The following is a 25,261-nucleotide window of genomic DNA, read 5'->3' as shown; positions in this document are numbered from 1 at the left end:
ACAACTTCTAGCACCTGTTTTGAGTTGAGTCACATGTAATTAAAAGTATCACAGTCCTCTTGTAAGACAAACTTAAGAAATGACCTCATCCAGGACCACTGCAGTCTGGCTTGGCATGAACAATAGCTAGTCTGTGCTGGTCCATCCTGCATTGCTCTCTAGCATGTCTGCAACCATTGACCACAGCTTGAGTCACATCCTTCCCAAACTCTCCTGCATGTTTACGGAGTGCTGGCGCCCAAATTGCCTATGATATCACACGGGCTCTGGGTATTAAGAGTCGCACTGTTGAAAAGACCTCCAGGACGGGGTGGAAAGAACCATCCAGGGTTAGCTACAACCACAAGCCTGATACAGGAAACCCCCTCCTCTGTGTCTCTCTTTCTCTCTCTCTCTGCAGAGCTTTTTCCCTAAATTCAGCATTCCTCATTGACCTGTGAGACAGGTGCCTGCAGATGACACCGTGACAGGTCAGAGCGATGACTCTACGGGACTGACATCACATGCGAAATGACGCAAGGAGACGATGGAACAGTTTTCTCTAAATAGACATTTAATGATTTAAAATAGCGTGGTTACAGACAGAGAGAGGGGAAACAGGTGTCGGGGTGGAAAGAAGGAATATTTCAACTTGGTACTCTGTGTTTACCGTGCAACCTAAACTGACCACATCAAGTATTTACTGCAAAGCTGAATGTCAAAAGGAGTCAAATAAAAAGCACAACAGCCAAGGAGGAAGGCATTGCTCTGGCATGTATCAATGGCATCGTATGGAGGCGATAATACAAAAAAAAAAAAAAAAAGAGAGAGAGACCTTTTGCGTTTTTAATTTATAGACATTAAACTAATAACACTGAAGTTCATTAACATGTAACAAATATATACAGATAATCAACAAATAGGAATTGTGGCAGAACAAAGCAGCTTCTTATAAAAAATATACTCAAAGTGACAGATGAGTGTGTTATTTATTGACCTTGTGTGGAGATGATTACAGTAACGTGAGAGAAGAAGAGAATTGTAACATCTGATTTTTTTTTTTAACCACTTGACCCACACCGATAGATTGTGTGTAACTCTGCACTGTGCCGGTTGGATGTAAACATTTCGCCACCTTTCCTTGGCCTCGCTGACATTGGGAGCCACACCGTCTTGAAACAGAATTACTTTTTTTCTGAACCTTGCTAAACCAGAGGCCCCATCTAATAATTGCATTGATCGGAAATCATTGTAACTTCAACAAATACAAAAACAAAACAAAAATGTATATACTTGACAGTCCTATGGTCTCGTGACTGACACCTGCCATTGATAGCGCATTAGCGGCTCAACTCCGCCCCCTCGGGTCTCCACCTGCCTATTGCCAGCTGAGGTTGCTGCCTACTGGGTCCGGAGCTGGTAATCTGAGGAGGAAATGAACAAGGCTTAATCAAATGGACAAAAGAAAAGAGGGAATCGGAGAGAAATAAAGTGGAGGCAGCTGATGCTTTCCACCCAGAATGAATGGAACACAAAGGAAATGAGATGAGGATGTTTGGCAATTAGTGGCAACATTAGCAAAAAGACCAACATGTGCAACCTTGGTAATCTCACTATGAAAATCAGGGAAGCTTGGATAGAAAAAGTTCACTTTCTCACATTTCGCAGGACGTTGCCACATTGCCTCATGTTCTACAGTGTATCCCCTTTTCATAGAACTGCATTAGTTGAAGATTAGTTCCCACCACATTGCACTGCATTGCCCAACTGTTGCCTAATACCAACACATATGGGCACTGGGCACAAGTACGAGAGACCTCTTAACCTACCTCCATTCTGGGTGATGTAGCGCACCCACGGCAAGGCCTGATATCCACTCTTCTCAATGATCTTCAGGTAACGCACCTGTCAAACAGTGAAGAATAGAACACTTATTTTGCTGACAATTACAAATAAATGAAAACAGGTTTGCACATGTGCACAAAATAAGAAAAGCTGGAAGGCTGAAGTGTAATATGTAAAGCGATATGCACATCATTCGTTGACATTAACTTGATTTTTAAGGTAAAACTTGTTAATCCTAATCATATAATGCATTATTTAAACATGACATGTATGGTGGTACTCAAAACTGACTCAAAAATAATAGTGATGCAGCTTCAAAAATGATACTTACTTTGCATGTATTGTGTCATTTGCTGGTATTATAAAAACAATAAAGCATGCTCATTTCTTGCATAGAAAACTGTCCAAAAAGTATACTATAAAATATGAGTATACATAATTACATAATTATTTTGAATGGAATTGGGGCAGAGCCTTTGTTTTCTCATTATAGCAAATATACAGTATATCCATGCCATCACCTCTTCATAGCTCCTCTTACAGTTGTTCTACTAGATGAAGCGTATTTAGTGATTTAATTGAAAAGTGAGAGTTGTTTGGAACATACTACGGATGTGAATCAATGGTAGAGGAGTGAATTATGATGCAGGACTGTTTTGAGAAGGTTTCATGAATGTTTTCATACAGTTTTTGCGGTTGCTCTAGATTCGCAGTTAGAATCTATTCTAGGTGCGAAGTGATCACTGTTACACCTTTCGAGCCATTAGATACTACTGAAGATGGTTATTAGTGGAGTGCGCCTTTAAAAGGTGGTAGTGAACTCTAAAGTTATAGTAAGAGTAGTGTTGTTGATGAGGAAGCAGTAGTATGAGTCACACTGAGAAGAGGGAAGCAGCTACAGAACAGCTTTCAAGGGACACTTAAGTTAATTTACATAACTGTATTTTTCAAGGCCCAAAAGGGGAAAAAAGTGCACATCAGCATAATCAAGATACAACTTTCACAAGCCATTAACCGATATATATTTCACCAGACCAGTGTTACCACACGACAGAATTTCGAGAAGACACACTAAAAATACCCTGCCGTACTGAACAGCACCCAACATGATTGCACATAGTTTTTCCCTTCAGGTGGGAGAATTTTTGCACCATAAATTTACTACACCAGAAAAAAAACTCTGTGTTAACTTAAATGTACAGTGTCTTGCTCATAAATGATTGTAGATAAATAACTGTTTCCATCACAGTGTAATTCGACCACAATAAAATCGAGAACTTACTTCTCTGTGGTATGTCATCTCATCTTGTGGTGATAATAAGTATCTGTCAGGGTTTTATATAAAAGGAACTGCACTACAAAAATAACATGCGTCCTTCATGCCTCAATGTGTTTCGGTAGTAATAATTTTAACATGTATGCGTCTTCTTACAATTAACAAGGATGAGTTTTACAATTTTAACACTGACACGACCCTCTCTTTTGGGAGAGAAGACGCCGTGCCATGTCTCCACTATGCCGGTTCCCAGCTGCACGCAGGACAGACAGGGCAGGAATTTGTTGGTCGAGTGGCGGCGGGCCTCGGTAGTGGCCGCCTTGTTATTACCTTCCACTACACAGTGAGGTCAGAGAGAGAGAGAGAGAGCGCCGTGGCCACCAGACTCATGACGACAAACACATAGACGCGGGATCACCGAGTCTGCCGGCGCAGCACTTCTCCTTGAACCCAGGAGCCAAACATGCAGCCAGCCTGACCGTGGGTACGCAGTCAGCAAAAACGGCATCAAAAGCCATCATCCGCAAAATATCATTATGGCTTGTAAGATGAGAAGGGGAAAGGAGGATGTTTGTTGTATCTCGTTTGGTAAGTACAGACTACATGTGTGGTCTGGATTTATCAGGCTTTCGGTAGAAGCTATGGCAGAAAATGCATCTACCGACTTGTTTGGGTTTCCTCGACATCACCTAAGCAAGGGGAAGATGAAAATGTAACTGCAGCTCAGCTCTTCTTGCCACCCGGGCCAAAGTGTGGGGTTTCTGCTTTTCTAGTTACATTTACAAGGTGTAGTTACGTGCATCATACACGCTTCGCATGTGCGCTCCCCTACACTTAGTGGTGGAGTGAAGAGAAACTTTCTCATGCTTTGATATTTACATGTGTCTAATTAAACTTCACGGCCTCTTCTCACACGTAGAGAGTGGTGTTACTGGATGCATTAGAGGCTGAGAACCAGTCTGCTGTGGCCCTGTAATAAGGGAAAGGTTAGGAAAGGCCTGACGCAAGACTTGGATGGGAATATGGCTCTAACTAGTGCGCCTTCGAGAGGGTGGGATCATGAACACTGAGAAAAGTTTCAGTTTAGTCACCAGACTTTGTTATTTGTTGTTTTAGACTTTATTTGACAGACAGCTGTGGTGTGGAGGTCTATAGCAACTCCAGAACTAATGACATGCTGCAATTAAAAGCATTGATCTGATTATTTTAGGGTTGATTATAAATTGTAATGTGTACAGCAAAGCATGCCATTATTTCTAATATCTAGTCAAAACCCTTTAATAGTTTAATATTAACCATTTAATAGTCTTCCTAAACATTTGCTAGAGCACATATCTTGTTGATAAAATGATTGAGCCATCTGTAGCGTTCAGTTTATGTGAATTAGGTCAAAAAATAATCCCCCGGGGTGCAGTGCACTTCTCGGAAATAGGCCCTTTAGGTGGCTTTCTTCCTGGTAGTTACTTAAAGACAAAATGGTTTCACAGGTGGTATTTTGTTTAGTTTCATAAGTCTAACTGAACAGAACGAGGTAAATGCAAAACCCCCCAAAAGATCTGATGGCTTTGTAACATTTTTTTTAAAACTTGCTCACCCAATTGGTTAATATGGTGATTGTGGTTAAGATAATGTTCTTAATAATTTCCATGGAGGTCTGATATAATATATATATATATATATATATATATATATATATATATATATATATTGTGGTTATAAGCTGTCACATCCAGTCAGTATGATAAACTTAATATTGCACTGCGATCCTGCTAAAACTGGTATGAATGATTCAACGAAGTCAAACTTGAGGCACAATGTTTTGAGGATATTTACCGACTCACTCTGATCACAGGGTACATGACACTTCAGCACATCAGGGTGTGTCCAGATTGACTTGAACAGGAAATACTCGGTTTGTTTGTGTTTGAACGCGAGTCAGCAATGGTTTGTAGAAAACCACAAAAAGAGGATCCATCACCCAAACTGTTGTGCAGTTGGTCCACCACACAGATGAGCATGTTTTATCTGCATCTAGACTGCACTGCAAAATATAAAGACTTTTTGTTTTTATATTACTCTTTAAAACATCATTTCATTTTATATAATAAGCTTTAAAATATTTCTTTTTTATGTTATATGTAAAATCTTTACGCATTACTCCTGTTGATAAAAATAGATGCTTTTTTTTTGCCTTGTTGAAAGTAGATCTGAAACTGCGGTCAGTTTAAAGTTAGTCATTTTACATTACATTATACTTTCAGCATTACATACAAAGTTAAAGCCATTTTTAAATCAGATATTATTTAAAAGGATCTTAGCTGTTAACGTCAGCCGACTCAACAGTTTTATCGCTTGACTGTGACTTAATTGCACACGCTCTTATTCGAGCATCTGCTCATTTAAGGATTGGCAAAGATTTGGATGGAAGGAAGGGAAAGGACATTATTTCTTTCAGCTGCCAAATTACCTTGGAAAATGGCAAGCATTCTTATACTGCTGAAACCGCCCCAATTAAAAATATCATATATTTCAATTTGAGCTTCTTGTTTCCGAGTGGGCTGCATAATGTCCATACAACTTAATAATGTTTTATTGACTATCATAGGAAATGTGGAGATGCTGGAAAATATGACCTCTTAGCCCGCTTAATGAAAGTCACACAGAAAGTATTATTAAAAGTTGAGTAAACAAGAGTGTGTTAGCAGGAAACAGTCAGGCACACACCAGTTATTATGAATAAACTTAATGTTGGTTTTATTTAACTAAGATCGGTTTATTTCAAATTTTAGTGCTTATATTGTTAAAAAAATAATTAAGGGCATATTAACAAGCATGGCTGATCTAAAAAAGACATTTACAAATAGAATTCTTCACTAGCCCTTGGGGAATATTGTTTCAGAATCAATCTTGAATCTTTGGTTTCAGAAACAAATGATTACTAAATAAATATCTGCTGCTTTTTTCATACATATGTCTCCACAGTGTGCTGGAGTTCACTACTTTCTCCAAGAAACTGATGATTTGCAATTGTAATAATCAAAAGTTGAAGGGCATGACTCCAATGTTTTATTGTTACTCAGACTTAAACTGTGTGAACCCGCTTTTGAATCTCTTTTCATTTTAAGAAACAGTCTTTGTCTTCTTGAGGCTGCGATCTTTATTACTGGCTGAACGTTCTTACAAAACTAGTATTAAAAAAGGTACTCATGAACATTATGATCATCGAAATCATCATTTCAAATGTAACTACTACTACCTAGTTAAGCTGTATCTTACAACTTCTATGAATGAGTTCTGGTTAAGTTGAAATGATAAATGTACCTGTATCTGGAAAACACTTAATTTCCTTTAGTATGATATATACAATATTTTTAACTAGTTTGTCAAGTTGCCATTGTTTCCTCACATCAAGACATGGTAAAACATCATTTTGTGTTACTGTGGAGCCCTGGTGCTTGTAACAGTCGAATATATGAAATGTGCCTTTAATGTGTGTCGCTCAACAGTGATGTCATCAAGCAGTGTCTATTGGTTATTGAGCTAGTTGAGAGCGCGCACTATGCTGGTCGGATTGTGTATATGCCAGTTCCTGCTTTCTTCTCTATCTCTCAACTCAAGTGACGATAATAAGTCCGTGTGGTAACTATTTTTGTTCATGTATGAAGATATAGTAGCCGTACAACCGGGCTTGGTAAGGTTGGAGTGTTTTAAGTTTGTGTATGAATAAACGACGAGCATTTGTGAAATCCCACACACGTGAGTCCCTCTCACTCCAAGCTACACACAGACCCAAAATCGTCACAAGTGGCGCCCGAACATCTTTTTCCTGGACCTTTCATCGACGACCAGTTAAGTTATACGAAGCAGGTCGAGTTTCATCGAGTTTTTCAAACTTTTTGGACTTAACTACGTTGCCGGCGGCGACATCAAAGTCGTGGACGAGCCAGCGCGGCGTGCTGCAACGCGGACGGAGAGGGAGACACTGCTCTCATCTGAACTTGGAAGCTGGAAGCGACGGTTCGCGGGGTTTCTTCGGGAGGCTGCTGCGGGTGTTTCGGCCGAGACGGATGCGGCTCCCGGTATGTTCAGCTTCGGCTTGCGGCTCCCATGAACTGTGTGTGACAGCTTCTCCGGTTCTTCATAAGGGACTCTCCTCGTCTCTCCTCCTCCCATGTCGCCTGCTGCTCTCACCGCCCGCAGATTTCTTCACGTGCCTGGACTGTCTTTGCTGGAGCAGTGTCAAGTGCGCAGACTGTGAGATTTAACGAATTTATTAAAAAAAAAAAAAAACTGAACTGTACTACTGCTACGGACCCGTCAGGGTTACAACAAAAAAAACAACAACATGCAGACTGTTAGTGGTATGATGTGTTTGTGATTTGCACCTTTTTGTAGCTTTATTCATCACCTACAATTTGAGTATCAGTATTTGGTTGCAAGGGAAGTTATATCGATGCTAATGCTATTTTTCATTTTCTTCTTGCATTAACTGTAGTGGGTATTTTGAATTTCAGGTTTCTCCTTTTGCATAGGATTATTTCTAAATGAGTACTGCTTAGTTGTGCCTCATCACATTATACTACTAGTCTAGGTGGTTATGTAAACCCAAGTTACAGTTATTGATTTACAACAAAAAGTGTATTATGACGACTCATCCTGACTTACCGGACCTTGACATTGACACTGAATATGTGCCCCTCCCACCTCGAGCTGCCCCAAGTCAGCCTACTGCTGGCCTTGAACTGACTGTAAAGACTTTACAAGCTGAGGTGGAGATGCTCCGAATGTGTCTGCGTGACTCTCTTGAGTTACAGGAGAGCATCTTACAGCACTGGGACCAAACCAGCAAGGCAGCCCCCATGGCGCCACCTACTGCTCCTGCTCCGCTTGCTGCTTCTACACCTTATGCACCTGATCCCCCTGCCAAGATGCCTCACTATACTGATTCTATGACACCTGTCCATGCTCCAAATGTGAAAGCTACACCTCGTCCTCAGTCAGATTCCTTCGACCTGAGCAATACATCTAAGGTCCTCGCAGCTGCTCTGCATCAGGCTAAACTGGAGCCCCCTGTGTTCGCTGGAGACGGAAAAATACATCCAGAAGACTGGTTGCATTCTGTTAATACATACAGACTCTCCTTGGACTTAATAGATGCCCAGATAATCAGAGAGCTACCACGTTTCCTAGCTAAAGAACCAAGAAAGTGGTTTGGTGTGCTCAACACTCATGTCGTCACCTGGATTGACTTCTGTGAACTGTTCCGAGTGGTTTTCCTACCTGCTGATAATCAGGAGCAGATCATGAGAGGCATCTTAGACCGCGTCCAGAGGCCTGAAGAGCCCCTCCCTACATTCGTTGCCCATATGCTCAGTGAATTCAAAAAACTGAAAAGTCCACCCTCTGAGCAGGAGCAAATTGAACTAATCTGTAAGCATGCACTCGAAAGATACAGAGTCGCACTCTATGGCACGCCTGTCAAATCTGTCATCGAACTGATGTTGCGAGCACATGAACTTCACTCTGTCCTTGGTCCCAGCACTACACAGCCACCTCGTGCTCACACTAACAGTAAGCCAGACAGAGAGACTTATTGTTTTAAATGCTCCATGCCAGGTTTCACGTCCCGCACCTGCCCTAACTGCTCTACAGCCTCCAGGGGTCCCCAGCATTCTTATGGACCCGCCCCTGAATCATCGTCAGCCCCGCCTTCTGACCAAAGTCCCAACACTGATATGGCGAGGGCAGGTAATGAAAATGCTGTGACACAGGCAGGGCCCTTCAGTAGGAAGCAGGGAAACTTCCCAGGGGGGAGGACATTTCGCAGAGGCAACCCTCCCCCCGGTCACTAATTCCGCCTCCCCCTGTTTCATCCACCACCCACAATCAGCATGAATTGGGTCATGTAGAAGATGAGACTTCAGAGTCATCATGGAATACCCCACTCAAAGCAAAGGTGAACTTTAGGGGCACAGCAATAGAGGCCACATTTGACACAGGTGCCACACTGTCTGCCGTGAGGGCGAGCTTTGTCCCTGAAAGTGCTCATATTCGATCCCCAGCCACCTCATGGTCAGGCCCACCTGTCAGACTCGCTAACAGTGTGCCCTGCACCCCATCAGGAACCACGTGGTTGACTATCGGGTTTAGAGGTAAACGTTTCTATCAGAAGTTTGCCATCATCCCTGACCTCTCTTCACCCTTAGTTATGGGGATGGACTTTATGAAACGTGCGTCGATCGTCATACATGTACCCACTAGAACTGTGCTCATGGACGATGAACCCCCCTACTTTGATGAACTTGAGGAGGACAGTCTAGATGCAACTTACCTGGAAGGGGGAACCATGATGCCTCTCACCGATTCACCATCTGCCCTCCATGACAAGGTGGAGCAGGCAAACTTAGCAGAAGATGAAAAAACAGAACTGTTAAAGCTGATTGATGATTACAGCGACCTGTTCAGTAGTAATCTTGGCCGCACCTCCCTGACTGAGCATGTCATTGTAACTGAAGATGCAAAACCGGTCAACCTTCCCCCTTATCGCACATCTCCTGTCAAAAAACAGATAATTGAGGAGCAGATTGAAAAAATGCTCCAGGATGACATCGTCGAGCCAGCATCAGGGCCCTGGGCCGCCCCAGTGGTCATTGTCAACAGGCCCCCTCGTGACCCCCGCTTCTGTGTTGACTTTCGAGGCCTCAATCAACTAACTGTGAAAGACTCCTATCCTCTTCCTCGAGTTGATGAGTCCCTTGACTTCCTGTCCAGGGGAAAATTTATCACCACTCTGGACCTCGCTCGAGGTTATTGGCAGGTGGCTGTCGCCGAGGAGTCCAGACCAAAGACTGCATTCATCACACACTGTGGGCTGTTCCAATTCAAAGTCCTCCCCTTCGGTCTTTGTAATGCGCCAGCCACTTTTCAGAGGCTCATGAACTCAGTCCTCTCCGGCCTCATATACAAATCCTGTGCTGTCTATCTCGACGACATTGTTGTAGCCTCGCCCACCTTCGAACAACATCTGTCAGACCTGGATGAGGTCTTTGCTAGGCTGAGATCGGCCGGCCTCACCCTAAAGCTCAGCAAGTGCCAGTTCTGCCTCAGCGACCTGACTTTCCTCGGCTACCGTGTCACTCCATCAGGCATACACCCTGACCCCGACAAAGTGAGAGCTGTGACAGAGTTCGAGGTGCCATCCACTGTGAAGCAGGTGCGTCAGTTTCTTGGCCTGACGGGTTATTACCGTCGCTTTGTGCAGAACTATGCTAAACATGCAGAACCACTTTTTGCCCTCACAAAGAAAGACGCCTCATTCAACTGGAACAACGACTGCCAAAAAGCCATGGATCTTCTGAAAAACAGCATAACCTCAGCACCTGTCCTTCGGTTCCCTGATTTCTCTCGGCCTTTCTTCATTCACGCAGACGCATGTGACGCAGGCCTTGGAGCAGCTCTTATGCAGAGAGACGATGAAGGCAGAGATGTAGCTGTAGCATATGCCAGCCGGGCTGTGCACAAGTCTGAGAAACCGTATTCAACTCCGGAGAAGGAGTGTTTGGCCGTCATATGGGCTTTGGAGCACTTCAGGCCGTACGTTGAGGGCCTCCATGTGACAATATTCACAGACCATAGCAGTCTCAAGTGGCTGATGTCTCGTCCAAATCCTTCTGGCAGGCTAGCCCGTTGGTCTCTCCGCCTTCAGGACTTCGACTTCACCATAGTCCACAAGCCTGGTGAGCGTAACAAAGTGCCTGACGCTCTGTCCCGAAACCCTCTCCCTGCAGTTGACTCTCCCATGGATCTCTTACCTGCATATGCTGTGATAGGGGGTCTGGACCTCCGCTCGCTTCCCCCAGTGGTGCTAACAGACCGCCCACAAGTGCGAGCGCTGCAGTTGGAGGACCCAGTGACTGGTGAGCTGCTCCGTCACTTGGAGGATAGCAGTCACAATGCAGACGGCAGCCATGAGTCTCCACAGTATGCAGTCCAGGATGGGCTCCTCTACTTTCAAGACCCCAAAACAAGATGTGGCCTACATCCACTAAAACAGATGAAGCTTTATGCTCCTACAGCCACCCGAGGTTGTCTACTGAAGTACTACCATGATCACCCTACAGCCGGTCATTTAGGGATTGCTAAAACCCTGGCACGCCTACGCCTCAGATTCTTCTGGCCCAACATGGCCTCTGATGTCAAGAACTATGTTGTCTCCTGTGCTGTTTGTCAAACCACTAAGCCATGTCAAAGGAAGCCTGCTGGTCTAATGGTCCCCATTCACCCTCAAAGGCCCTGGGAATACACCGGTGTGGACTATGTTGGCCCGCTTCCCCGCACACCAAGTGGTAACGCTTACATCCTTGTCTTTGTGGACTATTTTTCTAAATGGATTGAGGTGAGCGCAGTGAGAGAAGCAAATGCTCAGGTCGCAGCTAATAGGTTCATCACTGACATCTTTGCCCGCCATGGTGCTCCATCATACCTCATATCAGACAGAGGGACACCATTTGTTAGCGACCTCTTTGAACATGTTGTGTCAACGTTAGGGACTGAGCACAGACTAACTACGGCTTATCACCCGCAGACAAATGCAACTGAACGTGTCAACCGTACTTTGAAAACTGCCATTCGCGCATATGTGGGAGATAAACACACATCATGGGACAAATTCATCCCTCAGATCTGTTTTGCACTGCGCACGGCGCCTCACGAGAGCACAGGCCTCAGCCCCGCCATGATGTTGTACGGACGGGAGCTGGAGACTCCACTTGACATCGTCACCCAGCCCACACAAGAGGGAATGGATGACCCCGGTGTCCCCTACCCTGAATGCTTAAAAGCCTCACTGCAGGATGCACATGATCATGCTCGTGCAGTGCTCTCTGAGAGTCACGATCGTCAGAAACGTTATTATGACCTACGTCGCCGTCAGGTCTCCTTCGACATTGGAGATCTTGTCAGAGTGAAAACCCACCCAAGGTCAGATGCATTGACTAACTTCACAGCTAAACTGGCCCCACTGTTTGCTGGCCCGTACCGTATCTCCCGGAGACTCTCAGATGTGAATTACAGCCTCACTAAAGCAGACACTGGAGAAGAAGCTGGAGTTTTTCATGTGGTCAACCTGCAGCCGTTTCATACCTGGGCCACAGCTTCAGCCAATAAACGCAAGAGACATACTCATCCTGATGGACAACTCCCTGAATCGTCAGAGAACACTCTCGAGCCTGCTGTCGGACATGTCCATGATTCTGAACCTGGCTCCAGCCATCCTGCTCAGCACTCTGCTCAGGAGACTGATGACATGATTGTGACTGACGACATGATTGTGACTGATGAACTGATTGAGACTGAAATGAACACTGATCTTGACCCACCACCGACCGGCCCTGGCTTTTCTAGTCACTACAGCCTGAGGCCCAGACAAAACCCCAGAGTAACCTCAGGATGGTCAGACAACAGGTGGACCAATCCTTTTCATACTGCCAGATTTGACTTTAAGTAAACTCAGTTTTTGTGTTCATGTGATTGTTAAACAGTTGTTACAGTGTTAGATGCCGCCCTTCTGTGGTTAGGGTTTTGCAGTATTCTGCTCAACAAAAGCAGTTGTCTTATTTTATGAGACATTAATGGGTTAATTTTATTACTATGTTCTTTAAAAGAAAATTTAAATAAGGGAATTTCATAAGGTACTTGTCTTTAAAATTTGAGTTTAGTTTTTGACTAACTGTGGCCTTTCATTTTACTTGGTACTGACATGTATGCCAGTTATCTAAATGATTCACTGTATCTCACTCTGGTCCCGACAGCTTAGTTGCATTGTCATGTATGACAAGTATACTTAGTCCAGACTGTATCTCAGTACGTACGGCTGGGGACAGCCTTTGTCTTACCAGGGGGGAATATGTAACAGTCGAATATATGAAATGTGCCTTTAATGTGTGTCGCTCAACAGTGATGTCATCAAGCAGTGTCTATTGGTTATTGAGCTAGTTGAGAGCGCGCACTATGCTGGTCGGATTGTGTATATGCCAGTTCCTGCTTTCTTCTCTATCTCTCAACTCAAGTGACGATAATAAGTCCGTGTGGTAACTATTTTTGTTCATGTATGAAGATATAGTAGCCGTACAACCGGGCTTGGTAAGGTTGGAGTGTTTTAAGTTTGTGTATGAATAAACGACGAGCATTTGTGAAATCCCACACACGTGAGTCCCTCTCACTCCAAGCTACACACAGACCCAAAATCGTCACATGCTACACATATAATCACAAGACAACTGTGATTATACACTGTGTGCAGCACATCTGTGGAAGTCTGAAGTCAGCAAGAATTTCCATTCAAACATGAAGGGAAAAAAATCATTCCCATCTTTTTTGATGTCATGGGATCACAGTTGAAACTCTGTGAATCTACTTACCTGACACTAGATAAAAATATATCATATTACTGTGATTAAGATAAAGGCAGATGGCCAAGTCCATATTGATAAGCAGTTACTTTCTGCTTTGTTCAACAGCAGAAATTTTCTCTACCACAAAAGGAATCTAACAGTCTTAACAGTGCTGCCTTACTGCCCCCTCTGGCCAAAAATGGGAACAAATATGAATTGTTCAAATTCCTGCTGTGGAGGGCAGACAGATGAGCAACACTACTACATACCATACAGCCTAAATCCAGGATGACAGGGAAACAACAGAAAACCACAAGTTATTTGAACTATGCATGCATGTGCACTGGACGTTAATCAAACAGCAGGTGCAAATTAACTGCAGCATTTGTTTGTCTCTGCTTGCAGACAGCTTACTAAAAAAAAATGTGTATACAAATTCTCCTGTGATTAACCCTTTATTCTTTATTAAACGTTTCCTGCTGCTGCATGAGAGATAAACAAATTACTTGTAGAACTACTTGCAAATACTGTTTGACAGAGGTCATGAGCTTCCATGTGTGGGACGTACCTGAATGCCTGAGGTGGTGAAGTACGGAATCTCAAATTTGACACTAATTGGTGGCTTCCCCTCTTTATCTTCAGCCTCTACACTTGGCAACCCAAAGTGGGCTCTCATCAAATACTCTTTTCCACCCTGTGACAAGTCAGGACACAAACAGTTAAGTACAAAACCAAAAGTCTGAATGTTTTGTAACCATATGTGTGATACTCATGAATCATAATTTCTGCTCACAGGGAAGGACTTGATCGACCAGACGATCTCACTGTTCTCAGGCACCCACTTCACGCTGCCTACTGTGGTCTTGAATTTAGGTGAGTCAGCGTCCGTTGGCACAGGAATGTGGATCTCCACATTGTTGGCTGTGGAACGCCTCTTGAACTGACTTTTCGCCTGCGATGCAAAACAAGCAGGTCAAGTTTAACACGATGTCCCGCCTAAACAGGATATCAAACCAGATCTGAATGAAAGTTTTGAATACATAGTTTGAGGTTGCCACGTGTTACAACAAGACACACAATGTAAACTACAAAAAAGCCTGTGAAAATCCTTACAGCGATGACTGCACTACAAAAATGATTAAACCTATGTTATATATTTTGTTCAGTTTTGTACTTGAATGATCAGAATTGTTTCCATCAGGTTTTGAACCCAGAGAAGTCTGTAGTCAAGGTAACAACTATTTCATTTGGTTGCCTGTCAATGGCGTCATATCCCATTTACCCCCTCGACCAGAGACTATGTATTGATGTTGCGGTCATCTGTCAGAACCTAAATGGATTTATTGATCCAGTTTTAAGCCACATTTATGTAATACACTTTTTAGACTACATCTTTGAATAGGATCAAGAGTTTCAGTCATAAGTTATCAGAGAAACAAGCTGAGCAAATGCTAGCAGCAGCTTGGCTCGTAGACCCTCCGGATGCCAGAACACTAATTTTTAACATGAAACTGCTTTATTCACTATTTTTACTGGCTTTAATCACCAGGTCCATTTGTTTCGGAGAGGTGGAGACCTCTGTGGATAATGAATAGCATATAACTTAATGTGGGGTAGTGTGAGGAAATACATATAAGAGAAACACTAATCCAATCTTCATCCTTCAAAAGAGAGCCATAAGAATAGTAAACACTTAAAGAGAACCAATAAACCCGCTCTTTATTAAATTAAAGGCTCTAAAATGTAAAGATTTGGTTGACTTTAAAAATACCTCATATCATGTACAAAGTTAAAAATCCATTATTAACTAAAAGCATCTAAAAGTTGTTTCAAATAAGAGAAAGTCCACATGGTTTGAAAGGAATTTGTATGTTAAAAAAGGACTTATGTAAAATATCTTTGTATGACAGTCAAAGGAGTTAATTTATGGAGCAACTGTAGTGAGGAACTGAAAATATGTATAAAAATAAAACAATTTCAAAATATGCTATTTTTAAAACAGAAAATGAAATGGGCGATCAGAAAGAAAGACAGGCATAGAAGGATGGGGGGACAGGATATGCCAGTTGCTATTGATTTGTATTGTTTTGTTTGTTTTGTCTCCATTGTTTTATTTTGGTTTTGATTGTTTTGTTTTTGTGTGTATAAAAAATTGAATTTGTATAAGCTCGCCAGAAAAGAAATTCTAAATAATTTGACTCCTGAGCGATGAACAATGAAGGAATCCTAACCAGACTGACTGAAATGACGGCAACGGTGGTTATTTAACTCCCATAATCCCACATTGTGACATCATCAGAGTTTGTCTTTGGTTACTGTTTTGATTGAGAAACCCCTAGCAGCAAAAATTACATATTGTGTGTTTAAGGTAATTTGAGATACATTACATATCAATCATTTGTTACTCTCTCTGTCTACCTTTTTAACAATAACTATGGAAACCACATGATAACAATGATGCAGCTATAATTGATACCAGCTGAAGACGTGACCTACCTTGATCATGTACTCAATCCGACTGTGAGAGTGCTTCTCGATTACAGATTCAATCCAGATCAAGGGCTTCACCTAAAACATAGGAAAAACACTTTATACCACAAGCAAATTCATTGTATCACATATCACATACATGTTAGTATAAACATGTGAGACTATCACCCTCTAGTGGACAACAGACATTACTACAACAAGAAAAGTTCATGTTCATTGTTGAGTGATATAAAAATTTAAGAGGAAAATATGAAAAACACAGAATAACAGAGGTCAGAGTTCAGTCATAGTAAATGATAATGAGTCTTATACATTCAGAAACATTTCAAACTGGATGTCAAAAGTAGACCAAATCTTTTAAATCACTTTTTAGTCACTTCACATTTTTCAGGACCTCACATTTATCTTATCATCATAAAACCAGACAGTTCAACTTAATGAAAATTTAGCAGACACATATTATATGGACTAGGTTGGTAATTCTGCATCAAATGAACAGAATTCAGACTGTGATAAGTTAGTTGAGGCTAAATTGTTTCCTGAACAGCAAAGTTGATGTAAATTTGTGGTAGAAGTAGCTGCGACTGCAAAAACCTCTGCTCCACTTGTACTTCCCTTCCCACAAGATTACTGGCAACCCTGTTGTGAAACATTTATTGAGAATTTGATCGCAGTTTAAACTTTCTTAACCTAAAGTCCTTGCCTAAAGCCTTCCCCATTACACGTTTTATATGATTTTCCACTTGCTTTCATGGGTCTGCTTTCGGTTTTAGAAATATTTTGCCTAGTTGATGACTTAAAGAACATTTACTTCCTCTGACCGTATCCAAGAAAGGTTTTTTCAACAGTCATTTCTGGGTTAGGAGTTCAGTATAAATATTTACAGAGTGTACTGACTGTGCCTCTCAAAACAGTCGTAAACATACTTTCTAAATGTAAGCTTCTCAAGAGGACAATCTTTGGGATTTACAGTTACTATTAACCAGAAATCGGGGTGAGATTTTCTGTCAGGCATACCAGGTGTTAAACATATGGCTGTGAGTCATGATCATGTATGCTCACATAACACTCTGTGTAATTGAAGGAGGTTAAAACTCCTTAATATTCATTCATGGTGCTGATGAAGTTAGTGTTACGAAGCACTTCACAGTAAATAATAGTCCAGAGGCCTGTACTACGAAGCTGGATTTTCTCCTATAGAGGTAACTTCAGGGTTAACTCTGGGTTTTCCGTCCTACAACGCTGGTTCACCTCTTACCAGAGTAAATCACCATGGTAACTTATGTTGAATGGCTAACCTGCTCTGGAGTAGGTTATGTTCTGGATAAGACCAATCAGTTCTCTTGGAAAATGGCCTGCCCATTCTAAGAAGATCCTGTCGACATTGGTGCGCAGATCGTGAGAGGAATTTTTTTACAATTACAATAAATAAATAACCTTACCACCACTCCAACTTGTGTCAGGAAAACCTGACAAAAAGTCTCAATAAGAACATCTTGAGAGTGTTCGCTGCAAAAGTGCAGAAAAGCAGAATTCTATTTATATTTTTTAACTGACCAAAATATATATATTTAAAAAATAATCCTTGAGGCACATGAGAGATATTATTGTGTATGTTATGCAGTTAGTTTGACATCACTCACTCAAATGGTTGAAGCGCATAATAGGTTTGTATTTTGAATGTCAAATGAATGTTGAATATTAAACTAACTTAATGTCTCTATGAAAGGAAGGGCACTGAGGAAGCACTCTGCCCCAAACGTCTGTGCCGTGATAAAGTGCCATTGTGTGATCAGAGTGCTGTCCGCTGTCCGTTTATATTGTCTGATAAATTAATATTGTATAATCTACAGAATTTACGCATTAACTGAGTCAGCACTTTTCTGCCAGCATTCCTTCCTGGCTTCTGCTGCAGCATCAGTGTTGCTTTTGGCCTGGATGATGCGTTTGAATTCTTCATATTGTTGAAGAATAATTGTCTGCTCCTCCATGGTAAAGTAGTCGGCTCTGCAGGGTTTCTCCATGCTTGCGATTGGTCAGACGCTGCAAACACCTCCCCTTTTAAGTGAGCGTGCAGTGATCCAGATTGGAAAACCCTGGGTTCAATTACCAAGTTGATAACCAGCTTCGTAGTACCGCTTATCAGGATTGCGAATATCTGAGTAAATCAACCCAGGTAACAGAGAGATATCCTGGGTATGTTAATCCAGCTTCGTAGTACAGGCCTCTGGACTTATAACAGAAACTCGAACAAGATATATGAAGCTATTATTATTATTATCATTTCATTCACATTCTCTGCCAGAGTGATTTTATTTATTTATTTGAATCCCTATTAGCTGTCACCAGAGCAGCTGCTTCTCTTCCTGGGATCCACAGGAATAAACATTAAGGCCATTAAGAATCACAGGAAGGTGAAAAGGATATGATGTTTGGTGAGAGGCTTCTGGACTCAGCTGTTGGCTGTTACTATGGCCTGTGCGGACAATGTTTGCAAAGTCAAAAGTGCTCTGTGGAACTGAACTGGTGTCATCTCTGAAAATGAACAGTGAGTATGTTGGGATATGGTGAAATACAGGTGATTTTTGGTCTGTCTACGTTACTACGACAATGTTTTTCATGAGGGTGTTGAGATGGCAGTACTCACGTGAGTGTTGAGGCGATAGGACATGAGCTCAAACTCTCCATCAGGAGGAATAAAGGAGATAGTGCGGTCGTTCTCAAAGCGAGACAGACGGACACACTGGTGAAACTTGACATCCTCCAGCTCTACTGATTTACTCTTCCCTCCTGAATGAAGCAACATAAGAAACAATTTTAAAGACACAAACATGAGTTTACATCTGGTATAAATGAGGCCCAACTCAAATAGCATGCAATCATTTTTATGGTTTTCCAATCAGCTTTAAAAATACCAGAAGGATGTGGTGTATGATACAGGACAGTGCCAGGAAAAAAAATGCAGATTGCCATTTATGTATACTTTGAAAACCTAATTTATTATCATCAAAACTTCTGTCAGACTCCTCATCTAGCTCAAATCATTTGTAATCACGATTTAACCCAAGTCGGTTATTAGAAGGAACTCACGTCCAGTGTTTTCAAACAGAACCTTGTCGTTAAGGCCCAACCGCAACTCAGGCATCCCAGACAGGAAGACACGCATCTTAATGGAGCCCACGATCTCACTACGTAGAACGTTACCATTGGCACTAACCTAGAAATAGAGGGAGTAAAACTGTCAATGGGTGACAAAGACATAGTGACACGTCAATAATAGATTTCATAACTTAAAAAAAGCCCATAACAGCAAGATCAACTAGTTAGACACAGAGAATGTGACGCACAGAGGAGGGAAGTTTACAAACAGTATGTCTGTCATTCCTGAAGCAACACTGCACTTCTAAAAGAAGCAGTTCCTACCAGGAGATTGACTGACTCAATGACGTCCAGGAAGACTTCGTTCTTCCTGTACTTAATGCCCTCTGACCTCCAGGAGACAGCGTTGGTGACTGTTGCTGGGGGGCGGGGGGCTCCGGTGTCTAGTTTGTGCCCCTCCTGGGTTATGTATCTGAGAGACAAAAACATCAACACTCAGGAGAAAACAGAGAAAAGGGGAAACGAACTGTCTGTTGTGGTGAGTTTCCAGAAAGCATCAAAGACAAACCCGTGGTTACCGACAGATGATTTCCTGACTTATTGCTGTAGTCAGACAGAAGAAGGGGGGGGGGGGGAATCCAGATATAGCTAACTTGTCTGTGTCATGTTCATTTACTTTAAGCTTAGGAATACAAATAAACACAAACACAAATATATGTATGAGAAATTTAAATTATAGGACTGTCAAAAAGCTGCAGTTTGCAACATCATGAGTATCATCAATGAAAGAAACCCTTCATTGTATGATTAGCTGAATTAATGACAACAACTGTCTCCATTCATTAAAAGGTACCCTGTGGGGGCTTTCAACCTCTGGCAGTTTTCTCATGAGAGGGAGACGCGACTAAAGTTCATTATTATGAATTAAAGTGTGTCTATAAAATGTCTCTGATCATTTCTTGGAACACAAAGTGACGTCTTCAAATTCATTTTACTATCATATGAGACACAGAAAAGCTTCAAATCTTCAGTACCCTGTTAATATTTAGGATTTTTGATCAATCATCAAAATATTTGGCAATTAATAGCAGTGTGACGAGATCTCATGTCGCGAGCTCTCACGAGATTAAAATGTGCCGATATTTCTCGTCAAGGTCAATGTTGTCTCACAAGGCAATATTAAGGGTGTGCACCAAAAAACAATAAAAAAGAAAAAGACGATCGGTTTTCTATCGCTCATTTGCACGTCATGTCATGAGCCTGAGGAAGGAGGAGCGGAGGAATCTAGCTGAGCTATGGAAGCCTAATGATGCCAAAAGTTAAATGAGTCACCAAATTATGACACTATTTATATATTGTTCTACTTGTGTATGTGTGTGATATAGAATTTGTGCAATTTACTTTTATTTCTGTTTTTTATTAGCAATATGTTATATGATCATTTGACTCTTCATTTATATACTAGGATTGTTTCTATTCTTTATAATCCACTTTTTGGTATTTGTGGATGTATATAATTTAGGTATTTATGGTTGTTATTCCCATAAATATCAAAATGATCTATCTATAAAATATCTATGGGGAAACCTTTCACAGTGCTTCCATATTGCTTACTGCGTATGATCATTCATAGTTAGAAAGTAGAACTGAAGTGATTCATAACAAGATGATTAGTTGAAACATTTCAAGATGCATTTTGTGACTTTCAAATAAAAGAACAGTCATATATTTCCTCATTGAAGTTTTCTTGTTAAAATCCTGTCTCGTCTCGGTCTCGTGAACCCAATATTGTGTCTCGTCTCGTGAGCTGAGCGTATCGTCACACCCCTACCAATTAACTCTCTGTGGATTGACTAATCGACTGATCCGCTAATCATTGTAGCTGTGGTTTTGTTTGTTTTGTGCAAGACGATGCACATGCATGCAACTGATGCAATGCACATCCTGCCAGTGGTTTCACAATCTTACAGTAATCCACAGGTGGTAGTAATATGCCAGCAGAAGTAGGGGTGAAGATTACTGCTATGTGGATGTAAACAACACAGGTGTCAAAATCTTTAAAGAAAAAAAAAAAATCAAATCTCTGGAAATGTTTGATGAAGGAAACGCATTCAACATGTTTGTTAGACCTCGAGGAAACAACACATTTAAGTTGGTGTTTTATCAGGTTAAAAACAGCAAATGTGTGCTCACTTCCTGCTTTTCACTATTTCAAAGTGTTATCAAGTGAATGCATCAGTTTGAGTGTTTTTGTGGCTAATTAGTTATATAAAAACAAATATGACATCAAATTGGACTCTGGGTTTTAGTGTTGATCATTTGTTGCATTTTGTGGAATGATCAACCTGATATTAAATTATTGATACTGACATGAAGTTATTTAATCACTCTTTATCATATCATTATATCCCTCAGGGTCATGCTGCTGTAATGCCTCTCAATCTGTGAGATCTAATAGTACACTGCACTGCTCACTTTACTACTTATCTTACTTTATTTCATTTATCTAACTTCTGACTCATTATGCCTATTGTGTAGATGTTCTTTACTTTATTTTTATTTTTTTACTATAATCACCAGGACCTGAGTACAGTATTTTGTTATCTTTCGTGTATCTACATGGCTGGGAGGACAATAAAAATATTTGACTCCTTGAATCCAGTGAGACAAGACGATACTCACTCTTGCAGAATCTTGCTGTCGGTGGTCTGAGGGTAACCGAAGTCCATCAGCTCGTCCATCAGCTCGTATATGATGACAAAGTTATCTCTGATGCTTTCTTCCTCCAATTCTTTGAAATACTCTGAAAAAACCTGAAGAAGACAAACACAGTTTGATAAACCACAATAAAGCTGTTGTTGGTGTTGCTTATAAACCAAAAGCAAGGGAAGTATTCAAACCTACCTGGACTATTTTGTACAAAAAGGAGAACACCAAGGAGACACTGGAATTTTTCTTGGATGTTGCAACCACTGAGGTGATGTGTGTTAAGATATTTAGCAATAAGTGTCAGAACAGCACAAAAACAATTTTGAAAAAGCATACTGACAAGAGTGCTTGAGTACAAACACCACACGCAAAACAGTAAGGATACAGTAGAGGTTATTGTGTTTGATCCACATGAAACGAACACCCCCATGGGCCAGGATTGGAGAGAGCGTCCCCTCCTCCTCTTTGTCCATCAGAAGGCTCATGAAGTGCTCAATCTCTGACATGTCCACATCTCCACGGTAGTTTCGGCACACCAGGACCTGAAAGGAACAGAGAGTATGTCACAGTGTCTATGCATCTCCAGCAAGCAATAGCAATCAGAAACACCTGAAAACTTGCTGGCTGTCATAAATAACGATAAAATGATTATCAAAATGCTGGCAGTAATGTTAACAATATAAGAAAATACATTTTATTTTCATGCATTTAATTCTAAGTAAAGTTAAATTTTGTGCTCCCATCTTTGGACGTTTGGCTTCACTGTGCAGAATGATGTATGTGCCACATGCGTGACACTAGAAAGCTGTTTTCACTCTTTTAACACTTGTTTGTTCAAACATGATGTTGTGACATCACAACTACTTTGTAAGCTAATCCTGGTTTCAGTACACAGCTTACACAAGTGTGATGTGGAAACTTGAAGCCTCTGGTAAACACACACTAAGAATGGACATTTCGGTGAATTAGGAGACTAGAGCCGCAATGATTAGTCAGTTGACAGAAAATTCATCACTGATCATTTTGATAATTCATTCATATTTTTTTATAGTATTTATTATAAGGGGTGGATGTAATTTTAATCAGGGTAACTAGGTAATTGCACTTTGTGGAAAACCATATTAGGCAATCATTATTATTCAAAGCAGAGTGCTTTTCTGAAAGTATGTCTGGAGGGGATCTTTAAATACTACACATTTACAACAGTACTTCAAATGTTTTATAATTAATAGGATTCTACAATTCAGTGTACATTAAACAGCAGTGTTACACTATGTCAATGATGCATGTGGTACAAAAAGGGGCGGGGGGCAGTAGCAAGAAAGACATGTTAAAGATCCCCTCACATATCATATTAAGACATAACTATACCCCTGACAATAATGTGTATCAGATATTTTCCCCACAAAAACGACATCATTAACACTTGAAAACCCTTAAATTTACATCTGGACCCCTCTCTTAAAAAATCATATTATTATTATTTATCATATTTATATACTATATTTCATTTAAGAAGTTTAACTACTTTATAGAAGATATGTTGTACTTCACCAGGGGTATGGGTACTCAATACCTTTAAGGTACCAACCTATGAATAGACACCAAGTAGTATCAAAACCTTTTTGCACCTAGAGCTAGATTTGTATGGACTTGTATGGACAGCCAATCAACGCAAACGTTCTTTGATTTAATGTGAGGTGTGATTGGCCCACTGTATTTAATAAACATGAATAGTTTGACGACTTTCAAAATGCATTTGTGTGAAAATCAAATCATGTAGATGTGGAGGAGTGGTGGCATTTAATGTAATTTAATGCTTCTATTCACATGATGGGTATTGAATGAAGTACTCAGTTGGTATCAGTATCATTTTAAGGGTACTTGGATTTGTACTGTTATCATTTTTTTTTTTAAACGATACCCACACCTATACTTCACTGTAGAGGTCATCATCAGTTTGTATGAGCACTGAATGATTCAACTTTCCAAATCACACTTCTGTAAACTGAATATTGAACAAGGATCTATTTACTAATTAACAACGTGATTACTTCTGATGTCACAAATCATGCTGGCAGACCCTTCACCTAAAAACTGGATTATCAGTGAGTGCAGACAAACTTTACACTTTTCAGCAGATGAATATCCTTCTAGTGTCAAACTTTGCACAGACACTATATTTCCGCTAAAGACATGAAACTGAAGTAACAAGGAAGGAAAACTGGATGTTTCCTGAATGTAATGTATCACTATTATTATTATCATTATTATTAACATGTACGGCTTATTGATAATAATTGACTCTATATGCAAGGAGACGTGAACATGTAGAGGTTTACAGGGATGTTTTGTCATCACCTTTGACACTCAGTGCTGATGTGTGAAACAGCTGTCCACCTGTCTGTCTGTCATTGTGTCTTTAGTACATTTGTCATAACGCTACGTGGACTTACACGTCTTCACCTTCACCTTCGTTTGATCAACTGATAACCTAATTTGCCTTAGTGGTCATCGTGAGTTAAGATTCGAGCCAAACCTCATTGCTGCATATCAACCGGTTTATAAGCCACATCATAATCTGTCAGTGAGGAATGTGTTAGCAAAGCCGCTAGCTAGGCTAATGTTAGCTTAGCAGCGTCGCGGCTCGTCCCGTTATCTCACCTTTCCTTTTAAATCCAAGACATACACGGCGCTCGCAGACATCTTGAACTAATTTTGAGCTTAGTTCAGCTCCTTTTCCGCACCTCGTTGATTATGTTGTTGTTGATGATAAAGCTCTAATGTTACAGGGCTAAAATCAAAGAACAGACACTCATTCATAATACCAAGAAGAGAAAAAGCCACCCTTCCCTGTTTGTCAAAGCAGGCAGTTATCGTACGAGCGCCCCCTTCTGGCCGGGAGGAGGTACTACAGTCAGGAGCGTGACAGGCCTGTTTTCTCTCATTTAAACTGACTTGAGTGCTATTTATTTGTAAATGGCTGTAAAAGTGCGTGTCTGTAATGTTTTGACTCTAGAAGGAGTAAGGGAATAGTTACAGAGCCTGAGAAAAATTTGCACTCTCAGTGCTCTCAGCAGTTTCCATTAGAGCTCGACCAATACTGGATTTTTGGGGCAGATGCCGATACCAATATTAGACAGTAAAAAATCTAAATTTCAATATCCATATATTGGCTGATGATCTTAGTCATATAGAATACATATATATAAACACACTTTTCCCCCCAAACACTTGTTATTAAGATAATGGAGCTTCACTGGGAATTTAACAATTATAAATAACCAAAATAACAAACAAAAGACACACACACAAACAAAAGGAAGAAAATAATGCAAATATTTACATGTATATTAAACTATAATTAATGAAAAGATATACATGAAATGCTGCCTTTGTAACTTTAAATTTAAAAAAAAACAGACACAACATATGCACTGATACCGATATATCTGTAAAAGGCCAATATTGG

The 25,261-nt window shown here is 40.9% G+C and overlaps 1 protein-coding gene across 1 annotated transcript; it reads right to left on the bottom strand.

Moving 5' to 3' along the window:
- Positions 1 to 811: 811 nt before the first annotated feature.
- Positions 812 to 24,620, bottom strand: ap1m1 (adaptor related protein complex 1 subunit mu 1). Its single transcript, XM_053329951.1, has 12 exons — positions 24,454 to 24,620; positions 22,175 to 22,331; positions 21,985 to 22,052; positions 21,763 to 21,893; positions 19,405 to 19,552; positions 19,072 to 19,198; positions 18,629 to 18,771; positions 15,988 to 16,059; positions 14,285 to 14,443; positions 14,060 to 14,185; positions 1,809 to 1,884; positions 812 to 1,403 (listed from the first exon to the last, which is right to left on the bottom strand). The coding sequence occupies exons 1-12, from the start codon at positions 24,493 to 24,495 to the stop codon at positions 1,381 to 1,383; spliced, it is 1,272 nt and encodes a 423-aa protein (XP_053185926.1). The 5' UTR covers positions 24,496 to 24,620; the 3' UTR covers positions 812 to 1,380.
- Between the last annotated feature and the right edge of the window lie 641 nt (positions 24,621 to 25,261).

Source organism: Scomber japonicus, chromosome 12 (assembly GCF_027409825.1).
Source record: "Scomber japonicus isolate fScoJap1 chromosome 12, fScoJap1.pri, whole genome shotgun sequence".
NCBI lineage: Eukaryota > Metazoa > Chordata > Actinopteri > Scombriformes > Scombridae > Scomber > Scomber japonicus.
Note: the sequence above shows the minus strand (reverse complement) of the source record. Positions and strands in the feature narration are given on the sequence as shown.

Excerpts from the sequence above, each read along its gene's own strand:
- ap1m1 (XM_053329951.1), bottom strand. The coding sequence starts at position 24,495 with ATGTCTGCGAGCGCCGTGTATGTCTTGGATTTAAAAGGAAAG. Across the intron at positions 22,053-22,174 it reads CAAACACAATAACCTCTACT|TGGTTGCAACATCCAAGAAA; the intron begins GTATCCTTACTG and ends ACATCACCTCAG. Across the intron at positions 19,199-19,404 it reads TTGAGTCAGTCAATCTCCTG|GTTAGTGCCAATGGTAACGT; the intron begins GTAGGAACTGCT and ends CTCTATTTCTAG.